Source organism: Pyxicephalus adspersus, chromosome 1 (assembly GCF_032062135.1).
Source record: "Pyxicephalus adspersus chromosome 1, UCB_Pads_2.0, whole genome shotgun sequence".
Classification (NCBI taxonomy): Eukaryota; Metazoa; Chordata; class Amphibia; order Anura; family Pyxicephalidae; genus Pyxicephalus; species Pyxicephalus adspersus.
In genome coordinates this window covers 61,607,843-61,628,134 of record NC_092858.1, presented here as the reverse complement: position 1 = coordinate 61,628,134, position 20,292 = coordinate 61,607,843, and the positions used below count along the sequence as shown (strand labels likewise).

The window sequence follows — 20,292 nt, the reverse complement described above, 5'->3', positions numbered from 1 at the left end:
AGCCAATAGTTTAACCAACTATATGTGTTACCCCTGATACCGAATACATAGAGGAATGGGACTTTTCAGACATCCATATTTCCATAATGTAATACATATATAAATATAAATTCCATAAAATGCCAGCAAACTTTGTTTCAAACTTTTAAAAAATACACTACTTAAAACATATTGATAACACTGCCACACAATATAGCATGTTCAACCAGGGTTTGGTCTCTAAGGGAACTTCAGCCTGTTTCACAGACTGGAATGTCTGCTTCATCAGGAAGGATTATGGAGACTTACATACATGAAACCATCATTAATCATTTTTACCTGACTATTATATTAATACAACAAAACAGCAATTATTTAAACACCAGGAAAATTGCGTACAAATCCTTTCCTTTACACTGGGGGTCAGTGGATTTAAGAGTTCTCTATCTATTGGTAGTCTCAGTTTTATTAATTAATTGTTTAGCAGGTAATACACATCTTGTGTGTTTTTGAGATAACACTGGTACAAGTGTTTTTGAAAAACAAGACATTGGCTCCCCTTGTACCTTGTGGGAATCTTGCATTGTGATTTCCTATTTAACTAAAATAACAATTTATTTTTATATTATACATGGTGAGTTCTTCTGAAAAACCAGCATATATATATATATATATATATATATATATATATATATATATATATATATATATATATATATATATATATATGAAAGAGAGTGATAAGACTGATTTCTGTGTGTGTGTGTCAGTGTTTTATTTCCTTTGTGAATATCAGATCCCTTTTATATTGGTGGTTATATCCATTTCCAGATGATTGAAAGTAATGAAGAAGGAGGCTGGACTTCTAGGACTTTGCATTCCCTGCCATTTGTATTTGCTCCCAGGGCTAAGTTAGCATTAACCTGAGTGGGCTCTTTTACCTTCTTTCTCTTCAGGACATGTAGATGCAATAACATTTGCAGTTGAAAGGGTTCTTTCTCAGTTTATAATGTTTAAGGGTGTAAATGAATCATTCTGCCTCTTTTTGCCTCGAGGTGTTATGTGGGAAAATACAAGAAGTTACTGGAATTAGTTCCACAGGTTCCTTTTCTTATGTAAAAAGACAAAGCAGCTTTTAGTACCTTAAAGGTAAATAGGAGCAGCATGGATAACATTCAAGGAAATTGCATTTGTTTGCTTTCCTGTATATTGAAGCCTCATTAGCAAGTAATTTTGACAATGAAGCAGAAGCGACTAGTCCTGTTTGAGAATGTTCTGAATGTTTGTGTGTTTTCCTCATTCATCTCAATATTTAAATGGTCTAATTCATTCAGTATTTGCTGATATTTTCTCATAATCACTGATGTTTTCTTGTCCTCTGAAAAAAGAAATATCCTATGTATTTGTTATTTATGTTTATTTTTTTTTTAAATTCAATTGACTGTTGTATATGAAAGAACACAGTCACTAATTTATGTTGGGTTAAATGCTTGGTAAATGTCAGAAATCTCTGGGCAATAGGTGATTTTTTTTTACCCGTATTTCTGCAAGATTTCAGACAGGATTTTGGTATAAACGATCATATCTAGATATACTACAAGTCTGGAAGTAAAAGAAGTTTGCTGACATTTCTGAGGTTTCTGCTTTGTAACATTTCTTCATTCATGAGCAATTTGTCAGGAATGTATTTGTTACAAAGAAGTTTTTGCTGTGATTATGAATATTTGTTGTAGGTTTAGTTGAAATGTAAAAATAGTAAAAATGTATTTATTAGATCTGTGGTTGTCATAAAGTGAGAGAGCGAGAAGAGAGAGCACAATATGACATTAAAAGAAATACCAAAATTGGCAAAAGACAGTTGCTGAAAATGTGTTTCCCACAGAGACCACTAAAGTTTTATTCCTTACTTTATGAAGTAATTAGACACTGATTAGTCACTATGGACATCCACTTTTTAGAAGGTTGTTATATGGCTGTGTTTAGCAATACAAGAATTATTTGAACTAATTATGACAGTGAATACCAATGCATCTCAATGTTATGAAGAAAAAAAGCAAAAATTTTGCATGTTACAGTATCTGAATTTTCATTAGTGCTAGATTAGCCTCCTGAGTACAGTTTTATATGGATGTCAGGGTAGGTAAATCTTGTCCTGTCACTAATGTTGTTGCTTGTTTGACAAAGTGCCACGTGCAATGGGTTATTTGATAGTTTGATCCTGCTCCTAAGCATCCCATAAGAAGAGATACAGATCTTTGTTGCTGCTGTTTTTTTCTGAAGGTTTAGACCTTATAGGGAAAAATGTAGCTCAATTCCAGGTGTCACAATAATCAGATAGGGATTTAATCTTGGTTAAGGTTTAGCCATATTGAGTGTCCTAGCAGCCTGGCAACTGCTCACCACACAACTCTGCATATCAAGTGAATGAAATACTTTTTCAAGCTGTACAGAAGAGGCTTACTTTTCAGGCAAACACCCCACCTTTATTCACAGCATTTGGTGTTTGCTGTCCCCTGCCGCTGTCAAAACTCTTGTGGATGATGCTGAATTTTAGTAATAAAACTTGTTCTGAGCATTTTGGATATTACACAGAAACAAGATGATTGTTATTTGGGTGGAACCAGATTATTTGTATACTTGGAATATTTATATATTAGGTTTATCATTTTTGAGTGTGGGTTCTGCTGCTAATCCTTTCACATTTCGTTTCTGTGGTATACTGTAAAGGCTTGGTCAAATTACATCCTATATAAGCAGTAGTTGTCTAAAGGCATTTTATTTAAAACTACTACAATATTAAAAATGAACCAAACTACAAATGTGGCAGGGATCATTGCAGTTAAAACCTACCTTGCAGATTTTCTTCTGCAACAGTTCATCGATTATTAGCAGCAAACTGAGTTCCCTCTGTCATTCTACTGTATCCTCATATAAGCATAACCCGTATGGAATTCAGAACATCTGATTAGTTCCTAGTGCTTTTGTGAGGACCTTACATTCACAACTCTTGAATGTTGAATTCTATTTATATAATAGCAATTACTATTAGAATTCAGTTCTTCACACAGAATTCTTAATAGGTCTTTAATTTTTGTATTTTCCTGTTCTGATTTTGTGTTGCCAACAGAACGGGTTTCTTGGCTGTAGGAAAGATTGTATGTTCAGTTTTTGTTACCACCATCAGTTCTAATTAGAAAATAAGTCATGGAATAGTTACAAATCTGTAACATGTTGTATTCCTAGGAGTCAGGTGCTGTGGCTAGGCAGATGGTCAGTATTTTGGACAGGGAAATAATGCCAACCAATCAAATTTGTAGTTGGGTACTGTAGTATTATCTAAAGTTGTGTTCTTTTTTTGTCTTTTTCTGTCTCACTGGGAAATATCCTCTGCCTGCAACTATTGGTTTGCACACACCCCAGTAAGGGAATGGGAGGTAAGCAAAGAGGAATGTGGGAGCCAATAGACATACAGTTCTATATAGGCTTTTTTCCCTGTTAATAGTTAATGCGAATTTCCAGAATTCTATTCTAGGTAAAATGTAAACCACAAATAGAATCTATGGCATAGTATCTCTTACATCAGAGCAATAAAATGGCATTACAGACCGTTTAGGGTGACCGATGCAAATGGGTCTAAACCTATAAATACATTAAAATGGGTATATAATATGTTTTTAGAAAGTGCATTTAATTCGGTGGGTGTCTTTCTGTGCTGCTTTTGTTACATTTAAATTTCCAAGAAGGTGTAACTACCTCCTAGGTGACGTTGGTGACGTTGACAGATTTTATTTTTATTTTTTATTTTGTAAAACAAATGTATAAATCTTTAATTGCACACATCTTTCAAGCATGTACATATTTTAAAAATTGATAATAATAATTTGTAGTGTCTTGTATATTTTTTTTTTTTATTGAATTTTACCAATGGTGTGTCCCATTTGTTTTTTTTTTTTCTATGTAAGCCAAGAAATGTGTTCATTGATGCCACAAGAAATTTGCTTTTTTAAAGACTGATTATATGAGTGACAGATGTTTATGTAATAAAAAGAAATGTTGTTACACATTAATGGTTGATGTAATCTACAAGCCCATTTACTGTTGCTCAGTATGTAAATGAATGGATCTCTCTTGTCACTCAGGTGTTGTATTTGTTTAGCTGGCACATTTCTTGAGCAGTTTTCCTCAAAGGTGTTGCATGCTAATGAAACAGGAAAACAGATTCCTCAACAGATAGTATTACCAGCTCACACCAAAACAAAATGTGTATTTAATAGGCAGATTTGACCAGGGCTGAGCAGTTTTACAGTTGCCCATTTCTTTAATTACCTTAAACTCTGTATGCTTTCTTTTAGGGTCCCTTAGATGTGTGAAAGCACAGCCAACACCTAATATGTTTTTGTAATAAACGTAAAACTGTCATTGTCTCTGCAGGCAGCAGAAAACGTCACCTTCATTGGACCTGACACTCATGCTATTCAAGCTATGGGAGACAAAATTGAAAGCAAGCTATTAGCCAAGAATGCAAAGGTCAACACCATCCCTGGCTTTGATGGGGTGGTCAAGGTGAGAAACAGTGCTGTTGTTATCTGGCATGATCTGCTGAACTGAGAAAAACCGGCTCTTATTTCTTTTGTCTATCAGCATGTTTATTTCTTTTTAAATACAGATTCTGTTTTGAGAGGTGAGTGGGGTAATTTTAAAAGATGGGGATTCCCATGTGCAGGTTAATTACTAGTTTTAAAGAGAACATGTCAGAATAATATCGGTCTCAACTGAAGCAGCTAATACTGTTGAAGACTTCCATTAACAGACTCATGGAAGTGGCTCTAAATCTATGCTTATGTCTTAATCTCTTCTTGCTGATATGATATAATTCAGTGCTAGTAGGATGCTGCAGTAAGTAATGATTTACAGTATGGTAATGGAATGTTCATATCAGTATTGTCTTGGTGCTCCTCTTCCATCAGCTATTTAGAAATTTTTTATATATTATTTCTAATTGAAATAATTTATACACAATGAAAATCAGTACATTTCTCCCTCAGTGAATATATGCTACATAGATGTTTACTGTAGGCTCTCAACAGGTATAACTGGGAAATGTACAAAAATGATCCTCTTTTTTATTGCAAATTTTGTAGAAATATAGGTTTATTATGTGATAATAAACAGCATATTAAGACATATTTCTACTTACTGTATTTATTATGAGGTTGATAAACATATTTGAATATTCATGGCAATGCTTTCACTAAATGTATGTTTTTGTACCACGAGTATGGATGCACTGAACTGATGTATATGTAGATTTTAATGCACTTTCTATTTTGACATGTAGTTTTAGTCATGGCAGGTTAAGCATGTTATTGACATCCAATCTTCTATCAGGCCCAGGGTTGTTGTAATACTAAAAGTACACAGAACACAAACCTGATCAAATGCTGAACATCAATTTTTTTTAAATCTTTGTAAAATGTGTTCTAGCTAGTTTTTTTCAACTGTAAAAGGATTAAGTCTATAGATGAATGCCCCCCCCCCCCCCCCAAAAAAAAAAAAAAAAGGTATCTAAACCACAGGAGACTATTTAATAAATAAATGATTTCATGCAAGATTCACACAATTTCCTAATTAAATTTGTTAGAAAAATGTGTTGAAGCTGTGTGAATCTTGTATTTAAAACTATTTATATAGAGATCACTTAGTATCATCCTGCATCAGCAAGTAAATGTTGTTCAGATTTTACTTGCAAGTTTCTGTTTTGTACAGCTGGATACAAATAAACAGTGTACCTTAAACCAGCGGTCGCCAACTTTTTCAGGTCTGAGGACCACTAAAATCACTCAAAGGGGGAGAAACCTCCCCCAGAGTGATGTCATTATGACAACTCCGCCCACTTCCCATCGCAGATATGAGCCTACAATGGGAGAGTGGGCGGGTTGTGTCCAGGGACACTGCTTGCTCACTCCCCCGAGCCCAGGAATTGCTCGGGGGACGTGGTCCGTGGACTACCGGTTGTCGACCGCTGCCTTAAACATTTGCAACTTTTATGAATCCTTTATGGGTCCTAAACCTACATTAAATTAAAAACTGTTTTTCTCACATTCTTGGCATATTTTCTTGAAGAATCCACTAGTGAGTTCCACAATGCCACTGGGGTTTTTATTGCATTCTTTATTTGGATGTATAAACAATGTACTTTAAAGAAGGGAATCGAACAGTTTAAATATTTTTTAATACTCTGGGTGTTCTTATTGGGTTAGAAGGGGGGGGGGGGGCAAATCTCCTTATCGGAAATACAAATTCCTAAAAACCCGAGTAGCTAAACCCTCTGGTGACCAACCCCTGGGTATTTATTGTGGGACATGAATAGACAAAGTGGTGCTTACTTGGGTAAGTCTTTTTCCTTCGACTGATTTCTAGCAGGTAAATACATTTTTTAAAATTTATTTCTGAACTTTTTTCTTTGCTATTCTTTAATTTTTAAATGAAATCATTCCTCCTTGAAAACGGATATTACAAACAGAAATATCCCATTTTGCATAATTTGAAAGAGGACTGTAGGAAGCACAAATGTGGAAGCATTGATTAATGTCACCAGTTTGACTGTCTCATACAACGTCTCCAACAACTTTTATAACATCTCTGCAGTCTTTGACAACTTTCTGTAGTGTTATATGTACAGTACATTTTATTATGTGAAACCCTTAATAATGTCAGGAGCTCTGCTTTTTCTTAATCTTTGTTTTTTGAGGACAGATTTTTAAAATAGCTGATGGAATGTTGAGGCCCCCTATTTCAAGAAAGTTCACTTATTCACAATTATCTTAAAATCATCTGCTAGAGCTGCTTTTGTGTCCCTATTTCCTGCAGAAAGAGACAACCCTTCTCCTGACCTCCTAAATATTCTCCCAGCATTGTCATCACTGCAGCATCACCCTGGACCCTTTTTAGTACCACCATCCAGTACCTTGCTGTCTGCACTATAAATGTTCTACGGAGATGTAGTTTGGGCAGCTGCTTATAGGTCACAAAAGGATGATTGCAAATTCCTTTCCACTTAGCCTGATAGTTGTTTTCAACTTGCTGCTATTACGCACTTGTGAACTTCAACCAAAGTTTTTAGATCTTTTCTATTAGGTGCATTCAGTAGGTCAATGCATGTTACTTTCATTTATTTTAAGGGGCATGCCAATGCCCCTGGTAATGAAATTCTGGTGCACATTTGTTGCAGTTCACTACAACCCATGGTAAGTTACGATCATGCGTTGTGGTGTATTCTCGGTGCCCATTTTTGGTCTATTGCTGTGTGTTGGCAGCCCATTTAAAATAAATAAGCTGCCTTATCACAACACTTTTTCATGCGTGAAGCTTCACAGATAATGTATGTGCTTTATTACAATGCAAAGGGACCGAGAAATGTAAATAAACCCTAAACAAAGCTATTTGTGCTTCCTTTTTCACGGGTTAATATGGTGGTTCACCTAGTGATATAGGGCAGCTAAGAGTCTAAAAAAAGCCCCTAATATTCACTTTTAAGTAGGTCTTCATTTGCAAGCTCTGTGATAAAATGTAGTTCTGTTATGAAAAACATTTTTTTAATTTTCACTTCACAGAACAACATGATGTTTCAACATAAATACCATGTGAAAACAGTCATGTATGACTGTCGGAACTCTTTCAGCAAGGCTGGGCTGCATTGTCTGTTGAAGTGACATTACAAGGACATGGCAAAAAGCTTTATGTTCTGTGGTGTTAGTTAACATCAGTGCACTGAATTGCTTTGCACTAAAGAAAAAAAGGAGTGCTGCATTTTCCACACCATGGCCCAATACACTATTTGTCATATGATAAAAGCATAAAACGTAAAAATTTACACAGATGTGTGTTAAAATACATTACAATGCACAACAGCAGCATGTGCATGTTATGTGTGTTCTGACCAAGCAATGTGGTGTAAACAAGCCCAGAAACATACAGAAATGCTAAAATCTTGTACATGGCTTGTTTATCATCAATATATGGAAAAACTTGGTATTAATCCTGATAAGCAGACCTGTAAAAATCTACATGGTGTAAGTTTTCTTTAGAGACAATAAAATATTTTTATAATGTCACTATAAAGTTTATAGATGGAGATTGTTTTACTTTATTTTCATTCCTTTAATGTGTTTTTTTTTTATACATACTGAGCAATAGAATAAAAAGTGACTTGCTAATTACTTTTTCCATGTGTGATTGAATTTGCAAGCTAAAAGAGAGAGTTCCTAACTAGAGCTTTAATCATGGGCTCTTCATCAGTCATCACTATTACTGCATTTGGCTCAAGAGGCTCTAATTGTCTGCATTTGGAAGGTTTAACACTTCCTGACAGAGAGGCTATTAAGGGGAAGTATTCTCACATAACTGTCAAGGGAAGGAACAAAGGGCCTTCCAACTCAATGTGTACAAACCACTAACTTTTTTAAATGACCCTTTTTTTCATGAATTTCTTCCTTTAAGTCAAAAGTCCATAGAAAGTATCCAGGTGTAATAAAACAGTAAACCTGTACATTCTTCTGGGCAAATATATCTGTGGTTCAAAACAATTGTTATTTTGTAGAGAAAAAAAAATCTCATTAGCAGATTTCAAGTTGCTTGGAGTAAAAAGACTTAAAATTAAGGTTGCTCCAAGACCGCCGCTTTGAACTTAACAAGCACCGATTGTGGAGCAGACTAGTTAATGAAAGGAAATTAAACTTTTTGCCAACTTCCCCTGCTTGCGTCCCTTCTGAGCCTGTAACAAGTTCCTGAACTTTTTTTATTCTGTTATTTAGGGAGATAAAAATGTATGTATGTGAAAAGATTATGCATTTGATCATATTACTATATGCATTTGACCATATTGCTACATACATCTCCTTTAATACTGCTTATGCAGGATGATATTTTTTACAAAACTATATACAAATTGGCTTTAGTCTAAATCTATTTTTCTAAGTGTTTTTTTTTTACCAACTTTTAGTTATCACATGTTTTTATGTTTGCGTACTTTATCTTTGAGTATTTTTCCTTTTTTTCATCTAGATTAGCATGAATACACACGGTTTGCCTTGTAATGACTTTTTATTGGCTATAAAAGGGTTTGAACCACATTTTTATGACATATGGTATCCAGTGTTTTTGTGCACTGTTTTACTTAGCTCTGTCTTTTTAAGAGGCTGGTAAAACCAACAGCATTGCAAACAAAAGAGAATCATCTCCCCCTGCTGACAGCTTCATGGAAAACATGACAGGCAAATAGAAGAGGAGACAGAAACAAGCTGCAGCTGACAGGCTGTAATGCTCTGATTTATGGCCCATTATGGATTGTAAACTCTGAAATTTAATCACTTCATTTTGGCCACTGCAGAAAGCCATCTCTCAGTAGTAACCAAGCTTCCTGTCAGCTGATTCTGTCGCACTTTGAGTTTTCCTCCTTGCCGTATAATAATGATCAGGTATAATTTACATTCCACTTATGGTATTAATTTTACATTCCTCTGAATGAGCAGGGTCAGAAGGTTGTAAAATCAAACATTAAATGAATCAGAGGAGACAGTAGTGCAATATACGACTGCCCTAAGGACATAGTGCAATGGCTGATGGGATTAACGTGAGTCTCATTTCCTGCTTTTACAGGATGCAGATGAAGCTGTCAGAATTGCAAGGGAAATTGGTAAGTTCTTAAATTAGCTATGGTGGGATTTGTATGCCTTTTAGCAGACATGGTTGACTAAATTAAATCTGTAATAGCTAATACTTAAAGAACAAATAGTGTTGTAATAATTTAGGATCTTATTTGTTCTTGGCTTTTGATATTGTCAAGGGAAGTATCAAAATATTAGGTAGATGTTTACTTTTCTGTATAGTTGTGTTTTTTGTTTTAAATAGCACTTTATTTATTTACTACTTTATACCTTTTACCACTTTTTTTATTATAAATATAAATTGGAGGAAGAACGCAAAAAGAAGGTTTTTTTTTTTGGCAACAACATATATATTTTGTATTAATGATTACTTCTCATAATGCATAACAGATCAATGCTTTGAAACAACTGGAAACACGGGTCCAGATCGTTATCATTTCGGCCTTGTAGGGGCACAAGACTTTAAGCTACTGACAGGAATATACAACATAGTCACAATCATGTCTCATATAATGACAATAGTGTCACATACGTACGTAGGTTGGCTGACACGTTTCGCCTGATTTAGGCTTCTTCAGGGGTGATGTTAGGTTTTAGCGGGGTTGAGCATGATTACTTGGCAGTATATTACTTGGCAGCACTGAAACCAGTTCATTCAGAGTCAAATTCATTCACATTGCACACAACCTTGCAGTAGCATTGTCAAAAACTCCTACCATTGTACAAATTCTTGTACGTATACATGATTTTTAGCAGGTCAGATGAATTTATGTATTATAGTGCAACACAAATGTGGTATTTTCTATACTTTCTGAAGAAGATTTCTTTCAGTGCCAATTTTTATTCAGTGTCACAATCCTGCTTGTGACATTATCTTTGTAATTGGTAACAATTTATTTTTTTCTGTAACATTAATTTTGGTTAGTAATTTCACACTGTTAAAAAGTGTATGTGTGGTCTCCTCGGGTATGAAGTGGTTAAAAAAAAAAGGTATTGTTTACTGTAATGGGACATGTGACAAACTGTCATGTTCATATGACCAAATGATCAAAGTCTGAACTTGTGTTTAATTGCTCCCTGCTGTTAGGCTACCCAGTTATGATCAAGGCCTCAGCAGGTGGCGGCGGGAAAGGCATGAGGATTGCTTGGGATGATGAAGAGACCAGGTGAGAAGCTGTCCAGAACGCTAACCTTATTTAATGCTGCACTTACTAAATCTTCATTCTTTAAAGTAATTGTAAATTGTCACTTTAAAGTAATTTCAAGTCTATACCTGTGTTTCCTGACCTTCAAATATTTTTTCTTATGTTTATTAAAGTGTTAAAGGTTTATAAAATTATACCAGCAGATTTGCAGTCTCTATCAGAAGCATGGGAACAGAACTGACAGAGGCAACATCAGTGGCTTGAGGACTGGTCTTTGCTGACAAACAACATTTTATCACACAGTCACCCTTAGCAAATTATTTGCTTACCAGAAACTAGCACTTTATCTTCGGTTATTAACTGTGAATATCACAGGGCACAATCAACACACAGAGTATTGCATTTTCAGAATTTCTAGGTAAAAATGGTGGAACAGCAGAGGGTTTAGTGGTTTTGGGTGCATGTGAGGGGAGTCTAAATCTGCCCTAAGCGTTCTTGAAGCTGTTGTTTTACTATTTGCCACAAATAAAGTGCCTGCTAAAGATCCTACAATAGTCAAAATCTTCAGCAGTACAGCACTGTAATGATGTAGAAGCCAGCAGATCAAACTACTGAGCACATCATTGAACTGAATTGGATTTTATCGAGTGTCTTTGCAGGGAGACATGTATTTTGAGGAGTTGTTTTAGCAACAGAAATACTTTGATGTCAAGAACACACTTTAATCTAATGATATTATAATGAATAGCAGATAATGCAGATAACTTTGTGATTGGCGCAAAACCTAGTCATATGACCTGCCAGCCAGATGACAGCCTTCTATTACAGGGCTCCTTTTTTTAACAGCACTTTCTGTTGTGCTGCATTGACTTTAGGGTCACTGCATTTTTAATAAGCCCCTCCATGCTGCAATTATGCATAGAGCATATATTTAAATGTTGACGGATTCTAAACCTCAACTCTGTGAACAAAAACTTTTATTAAATATTATTTATTGATAGCCACTAAGGATGTAAATCTAAATGCCTGGTAAAAGTAGTGCTGACATCACCATCCTGCCCTATGTCTTTTGTAGAAAAGCAGAACTGTGGGAGGGACCCAGTTGGGTCCAACTACTATGGACTGCTTGTAGAAAACTTCTAGGGTACTGATATAAGACCTGCATAAGAAGAGAAAGCAGAAATGACTGGTCGTTAATACAAGAAGGTTGTGTGCCGTTTTACACTTGATCACTTTATTATTTAATTACTAAGAATTAAAAATCTGCCTTTAAATTAAAATGAATATATATATTAGGCAAACTGATTATTTATCTTTCAAAACAGTAAAAGTATGCAATCGTGTTTTCATTATAATATTCTATACAGCGTATATGTTTTTGTATATACAGCAGGAGAAAATTTCAATAACGTAAAAATTCCCATTTTTCAGGTAACTGAATGTTTAATTTGCTGATTATATTAAAAAGCAGATAAGTTCTGATAAATATTCTGATGTACATAATAAAAAAAGAATAAAAAGTAAGTTTTCTTTTTAGTTTGACCACTGACAATTACAATTTTTTTACCTACTGGGTTTTCCCAATACTATAACACAACTTTAATTTTTAAGTTTATATTTACACAACTTGGTAAAATAAAAAACAAAACAAAAAAGAATTGTAAGGGAATTGGAACACCACTTGCTAACCTTAATCAGCAGAACAATTACTTATTGCAACTGGTCAGGTGCTAAGTCAGAGGTAAGCATGCTCCCCTTTGCAGTGCTGGGTCCCAGGTTCAAATCTTGGCTAGGACACTATCTGCAAAGATTTTGCATGTTCTCCCTGTGTTTGCGTGGGTTTCCTCCCACATCTCAAAAACATGTAGTTAGGTTAACTGGCTTCCCCCCAAAATTGACCTTGGACTGTGGTAGGGACATATGACTATGGTAGGGACATTAGATTGTGATCTTCTTTGGGGAACTGTTAGTGACATGACTATGGATTTTGTAAAGCACTGCATAACATGTCGGTGCTATATAATTACTGTGTAATAATTATAATTGCAACTGATTAGGTTATATGTCATTAGGTTCATTCTGGGACCCCCCTCCCTGATTTTCCTGTGTACATCAAGTGCATGAATGAAAGTGGTAGGGTTGTTCACTTTCTATGTTTGTATTTAAAAAAAACTCGATATTTCTTTGAGTTGAAGAAAATCAATATGTTTTTAATAGTCATATCTGCCAGTTTTCAATTTAGGGGCCACATGACCTACTTGACCAACTGTTCAATTTGGCCTGCAATAGCTTAATCTTTTCATGGCTTTTTGAAGGATCATTTGTATTCTGCCTGGGCATTCGGGTGATAATTGATGCAGTTGTAGTGGGCACTTTAGAAAGGTTAAGAGGATGAAGATAATGTAAAGAGGCATAACAGACATGTAAAATACGAAAGTAGGAACATTATGTCGATCAAGCCATACAGTTTAACTTGGCATCTGGGAAGCCATTTTGTAAAAACTTATTTTGTTAGCATTGTTGATAATTGCATCGTTTCTGTTTTCACATATGGTACATTTGCCTTTGCTGATGTTTGATGCTCCTGTATATTGAAGGGTTGTTAGCATGCTGTGTGGCAATTAGGAGTGCAAATACTATCTATATTACACGTTAAAGATTATTCATTACCAGTTATTTATAGTTTTGTTTACTGGTAAATGCAAGGTAGTGTAAAATCTGGTTTTGTAAGCTGTTAAAGTGTTGTAAGTCTCAAGGATTTGAAATGATTATTTTACTATCTACCATGTGTTACGATGTGCATCTCCACAGTGTCCTTCTAATTTAGTTACATGTTTAATTGGGTAAATATGGTGACATATGTCTGCAGTGTAAAAGCTTTCCTGAAAGATAATATTAACTGTTTAAAGGGTACACTATTTAATGTAGAGCGCTGCGTAATATGTTGGCGCTATATAAATCCTGTTTAATAGGAATAATAATAATAATACACGGAGGAAAATGTTCTGTTTTTACATCTATTTTAAAGTGCCATTTTACATCTAATTTAAATATGACATTTACATGTATTTCTCAGAACAATTTTGAAATATAGAATAGTATTAGTTACTACCATTATATTTTCTTAAGCCAGTAGGATAGGAATTAGCTGGGAGGTAAAACAAAATTAAGCAAAAAATGAATATGAAACTGATCGGGAATGGAAATCCTTAAAAATTTCTGAAATATGCTGTATGGTTTCCCCTAAAATTAACATGTCTGCAATCCACACCAAATGTTCTCTCTTTTTTGAAGGGAAACATATATGCTGTAGAAACAATTGTATGTATATTAGACTTTATTTACCAAGCACATTTTCATAGCGTGACAAAATATATATTAAATAAAAAATCTAACATTGGTTTGAGTTACATAACATTTGCAACTAAAACTCTGACTTTAGGCATAGAATAACTTTAAAAATGTTAGCAAATTTTCCTAAATTTGTGATGTGTGTGAATAGGGAAATAATGCTATTGCTATAAAATTCTTTGTAGTATTTTGCCTGGTAAACATGGTGGGGATGAAAATTATCATGTGAGTTTGTTGGCACCATACAATGACAAGTGCAGGACACAAGTTACAACATTATAAAAATTGCATCCAACAATATTTGGACTACTTCTCCAATGCACATATATATTTAAAATCAATGAGTTACTTAGTGGAATATGGCAGTGTCCTAAAATAAAAAAATGAAAGCATGCTCACATCCAGTGACATAAAAAAATCTTCAAAACTTTTTTTTTTTTATATACATTTTTACCAGTTGCATTATTTTAACAAATTTGTATTGGGTTTTGTAAGTACTGGAACCATCAATGTGTTTAGCTATTGTTCTCTTAAGACTGCTTCAAAATGACTTCGTTTTCAAAAGCGGGCCACCTCCACCTGAATGATTTTTGTAAGCAGTATGATTTAAATAGAAATACCTATTTTGGCATAACAATAATGTACAGTAAAATGCCCATCCCCTATATGCTTGGTAATACACTTTAGGTGGTAGATTAAATGGCACCCCAACCCACTGTTACATTTGCAGCCAAGCTTCAGCACTGCAACACACCACTTTGCATCTGCGGTGTGTTTATCTTCACAGCAGTAAGAATTATGATGTTTGTGCACTTACCATTTTGTTGGCACTCAATTCATATTGAATGGGCTGCCCTAATGTGTAAAGCACACCTTTCTGTGTGCCTTCAGTGCCCGCTATTCCACTACATAAGTGGAGGCATTGTCCCACAAATGAGGTGTTGTTCCATCACTGGTACAAGTGACACTCTGCAGAATTTTTATCAGTGATTTTTATCGCTTATTCATTCATAAAGGGATCTCTATGAGTAAGTGTATTTTCGTCATTTTACAGATTCTGACACAACATTTTTTTTTTTACTAGTGATAGGATCATAATCATTCTATTGATTTTAGCAGTAAGCGTGGGGACAAAAGAAAGAACAGATGTGTGGGTAGATGTATGGATGGATGGGTATGTGGACAAACATACAGATATCCAGGGACAAGGAAGCCCGAGTAGGGAGTTTAAATAAGGCCCATTACTTTTCCCAAATTACCTACATTTGAAAGGTGATATATATCCCTAAAAAGAAAAAAAAGTAGACGTACACTTGCCTAAGTTCAGTTCTATAACAGACCCAATAAACATAAAAGCATGCCTTGGTGAATGAAAAAGCCATCTCCCAAGGGATCTAGCATTAGTACAGTAATAATACTGGGTGGGAAAACAAAGGTTTAAAAACTCCTACTGGGGTATTCCTTCTTTACTTCCTAACTTTGAGACACAACAGGAAGTGTGCAGGAATCAGAGCATTGTCCCCATTGCATGATTTCCCCATACTTTTTTTTTTTTTGTGCTTTTTAAATTTCAAGTTTTTTTTTGATGAATTCAACACGAGGTCAAAATAACATACAACAATAGTAGGTTGACAACCAGGAATAAAAAAAAACAAAAACACAATATACAATAGAAAAGAACAACAGTACCAAGGAGTGAAGTTAAAGTGCGGAAGCTAATAACATTTAACACACGGTTAACATCCACAGGTTTGCATTCCCGGAGTTAAGTTTCTCATATTGTTTATGTTCCAACGTACAATAAATTGTGTAATCTTCCATACTACACCTTTGTGCATTCACCTAGTATTTTTCTTACTTTGTTATAAATGAAAAAAAAAGGGGGGGGGGGTTGAACAGGGATTTGAGTCAAGTGATAAGTTATGAAGACGTCAGTGGTTTTTGGGTGGCCAGGGGTAGGGAGGTGAGGGCTAGTTGGTAAGTTTATCCCCTTCCCTGCTTTATTTGTGCATATGACTCACATTGTGAGAAGCAAGGGCCTGCTTACCTTTTGTTTTATTCACAACTCTGATATTTAGCATTACATTTTGTCTTGGTGACAATGGCTGTAGACATGCAATGGTTTCCTGGTCTGGCAGTAATCAAGTGGGTAGGGCAAAAATCATCTATTAACAAACACCATTACTAATTTTAATAAATAGAGATTTTAAAAAGTTGAAATCCATTATATTGAATTGGAAGATCCAGTTTAAATATGCTTAAGAGCATATTGGTTTATTGATTTTTGGTTAATAATAATAATAATAATAATAATATTATTATTATTGTTATTGTTGTTTTCATGTGTCTGCTTTTTGGATTCCATCAAGATGGAAATGTGTATTCTTTTGTTTCATTATATGATTTTATTTACCACTGCTTTGTTTTGGTCCATTTTTTTTAGGGAGGGATTTAGGTTTTCAGCACAAGAAGCAGCCTCAAGCTTTGGAGATGATCGTCTCTTGATAGAAAAATTTATTGACAATCCTCGCCACATAGAGATCCAGGTAAACCCTTTTTTCATATTCATATAGGACAACAGATACTTTTTCCTTTTTGATATTTGAAGTTTATTTACGTCTTTAAATATTCAGCATTTCACATGGATCACAATGTAGTTTTTCTTGTTGCAAAATAATGTATAAAGTACAATATAGGCAGACTAGAAACCTTGGCTTAGAAGCATGTGTTTTTGGATATTTTTTTCATTTTCAGTTGGGTAAATCCGAAATATTACATTCTAATATTTCTTGTTTACTATTTTCAAACAGCATATTAGGTCTTGAGCTTATTTTTTGCTTGTTTAGAGGATGATATTTACCTACTTTGGTAAAAAACTAAAGCTCAAACTGAATGAACATGTATAACTGAATACTGTATTCCTTTGGGAAAGTTTTCTAAAGCTATGGTCATGAGTTTATTTTGTACTACATGTTTATTTGTAAAATAATGTTTCATATTCAGAATCCAAATGTTTTCAAAATGAAATAAAAGTACACTGTTATCTTTTTTTCTTTTTTTTAGCTGTAAATGCACATTGGATTCTTTATGCAATGTCTGAATACTTTTAGAAAATGTTGGCAGGTATTATAGGACACTTATGAGAGAAACCTGTTTTTTAGTCAGTTAAGAAAAAGTAGGAAAGTTTTAACTTTCAATGGATTATGTCAAATCGGCTTTCACTAATTTGATGCAATGGTTCTGTCTATTCCTCTACAACTTCTGAACAAAATATTAGATTATCTAAAAAGAAAACACGTAACTATAAACATACTGCTCACTGCTTGTCATCATGTTGGATATTTGTTTTTCTTTACTTACTACACATTATGTCACTCCGATTGTGTTATTTTTTATATTCCATGAATTTGTTTGATAATTACACGTATGGGATGTTTTGTTAGGTGCTTGCAGACAAACATGGCAATGCTCTTTGGCTAAATGAAAGAGAATGTTCCATTCAAAGGCGGAACCAAAAAGTAGTAGAAGAAGCACCAAGGTATGCTTTATGTATGTCATTGTCTTTATCCACATTTCTATAATATATGGGTACTGTAGAGGTTTCCTAAAAGCGAATACAAACAATCAGTCCAGTTATCCACTCACTGGAACTGATAACACAATATGGGATGTAAACACTTTGGGCAGAGGACATTTGTCAACAAGTGCTAATTGCATTAATTCTGAAACTGATAAACCATTATTTCTTATCTTTTGCGCTAAGGTCCAGTGTCAGTGAGACTTTTTGTATCTAAATTATTTAAAGATTTACTAAATGTCTAATGCGGTTTATTTTTTTTTTTTAGCAGAAACTAAACTTTATTATGTAGAAAATGTATATGCTTACTTACAGTCATGTGAAAAGTAGGTGCACATCATAGAAATTGTTGATTTTTTTTCAGTATGTTTGAACAGGCAAGCATTAGATGTTTGTTTATAAAGTGTCTACAGGTAAAGAAGATTTACTAGGCATAAATTACATATCCAGCTTACATTATGTATTCATTCTTATAATGTAAATGAATGAAAATACAGAAAATTTAAACTTATAAAAAAATAGTTTTTTTTTTTTTTTAGATTAAATACAACTGGCCAGTATGCCACAAAAAAAAAAAACAAACTAATAGCAGTATCTTAGGTGAAGAACCTCAGTTTAAGTGCGAAGCATGGTCGTGCAAAATGTTACCGTTAGGGTTTGCTGCTCCCTGGTAACTTTTAATTATTGCTTCAACTTCTGCATCGTACTTGCAAGAAGTATTTATCCCCATAGTTGTTTATCTTGTCTTGTCAGTTGGAACCTTAAAAAAAAAATGTTTTTTTTCTAATGGTTTAACATAATTTAATTTACACAAGATGGCTACAGTTCTGAAAGTGCAAAAATATTTTTATGGTGACACAACCCAGCAACCGGGACCTTTGCCCAGTACTCAAGGCAGGGAATTGAAGAATGCTCAGATCTAAGGGCAAACTACTGAGGTGCAACCTTCCCATTGTGTGCAGAGATTTTCAGGACAAAATGAACTTTATACTAGGACACGATGTCTATTGTGTATTGATGGGGACTTGCCAGAATGCATGGGCTATGTATGCATGTGCTATATTTGTCATATAAATTACTTATGACTGCACATACAGTGCCATTCTGCCTAATGGGGAGAGGAAGAATGATGGAGCTGCACCTCGCAGCGGTTTCACTTCCATTATGATCGTTCGTCATCTATCGAGCCCTGAGCCAATTATCAGATGAGAACTATTGCACTTGTGTACCCAGCCTTGAAGGAGGAGCTGAACTTCTAGAGCTATGCTGAAGCTAGCAAACATGGAGCACTGCTAACCCTAAGTCAGAAAAAAGTTATATTCTGCTCCTCTTTTCTGAAAAAGATTGGTGTGGTAGACACCAGTGCAGTGGGTGAAATGGCATTAGGTCAAACAAAGGCAGAAAAAAATAAACTACTTGGGATAGAGTTTTGAGCAATGCACTGTGAGATGGACATTGGAAATTTAGAGAAGTTTTTAAAGAAAGCATCTAAGATAAAAAAAATTGAAGGAATTCACTTATAATGTAAGGTTTGAAAAATGTAATATGTGAAGAACAAAATTCATACATGTGCAGTGTGAACATAGTCAGTGTATTTGGAGCAATGTCATTATTTTCACCTCCTTCCACTGAAAATAACAATCATTATAGATTAGTGAATTGAACCAAGCTGTCCATTTAAACAGCTTTAACTGCATAAAGGCATTCCAACAGAATCCAAACTATATTCCGTAAGGATAAATAGATTATATCTACAGGAGAAAAGCCTTCTCTTTTTTAATTTTTCAGCATCGTACAATATCCTAATTTGTATGGTAAGCAAATTAAATGAAACTTTCAAAATGTTGGTCTAGTTTTGAACCCAATCATTTGAATTGTAGGAAAGCTTAATTGTAAGACATATCAAGTAATGTTTTGTATATTAATTTTATTAGTGTCAATTACACTATAAAGTGATAGAAAATACTAATTGGAATTCACATTTTTTTAGTCCATGGATACTGTGTGTATAGCTCCGAGCTGCATTTCCACCTTACAGTAATCTGCTGTGTTCCTTTCATCATGCTGTGGTGATTGTGTGGCTCAAATACTGTCAGATATTGAGGTGTTGGAGTCAAGTGACACATGCCATATTTAAGTGCTACATAATTAGGCTGGAAGGAAGAGATGATTAAGGAGGTAGACAGAGAAGGGAGAATAAGTGGTTGGGTGTTGGGCAATAATGTTCAGTGCAAAATGCATATGAAGTGTAAAGAGGCAGAAAGGAATATGAAAACTTCAGTTAATTAACCTGTCTGATTGCAAAGATAATCCAGTCATTTTAGAGTAGAAAGCCTAACCGCATGGCAGAGATCAAGTTTAGCAGTGTGACACCTCTGTTCCATTCTTCCGCTGCAGCAGGAGGTGAGCAGTAAGAGTGTAAAAAGGCGATGCAGATATATATTCGCAAACATGGGAAGATACTAGTCTAGTGCAGGGGAGTAGCTGTCCTTTCATCCATATTAACAATAATGATGCTTGTTCTGCAATACAGCTGCAAGGTGTAATTCAGTCTTTAAAATCCTCAGCCCTTCAT

At 34.6% G+C, this 20,292-nt stretch overlaps 1 protein-coding gene across 1 annotated transcript in view; it reads left to right on the top strand.

The window, feature by feature from the left end:
* The window catches only part of PCCA (propionyl-CoA carboxylase subunit alpha), a 173,840-nt gene that overhangs the window by 44,430 nt on the left and 109,118 nt on the right, over nucleotides 1–20,292 (top strand). Inside the window, exons 7-11 of the mRNA XM_072411643.1 lie at nucleotides 4,411–4,542; nucleotides 9,637–9,673; nucleotides 10,732–10,810; nucleotides 16,584–16,686; nucleotides 17,584–17,678. Coding sequence (XP_072267744.1) covers nucleotides 4,411–4,542; nucleotides 9,637–9,673; nucleotides 10,732–10,810; nucleotides 16,584–16,686; nucleotides 17,584–17,678 — 446 coding nt within the window. The remainder of the gene's footprint in view (nucleotides 1–4,410; nucleotides 4,543–9,636; nucleotides 9,674–10,731; nucleotides 10,811–16,583; nucleotides 16,687–17,583; nucleotides 17,679–20,292) is intronic.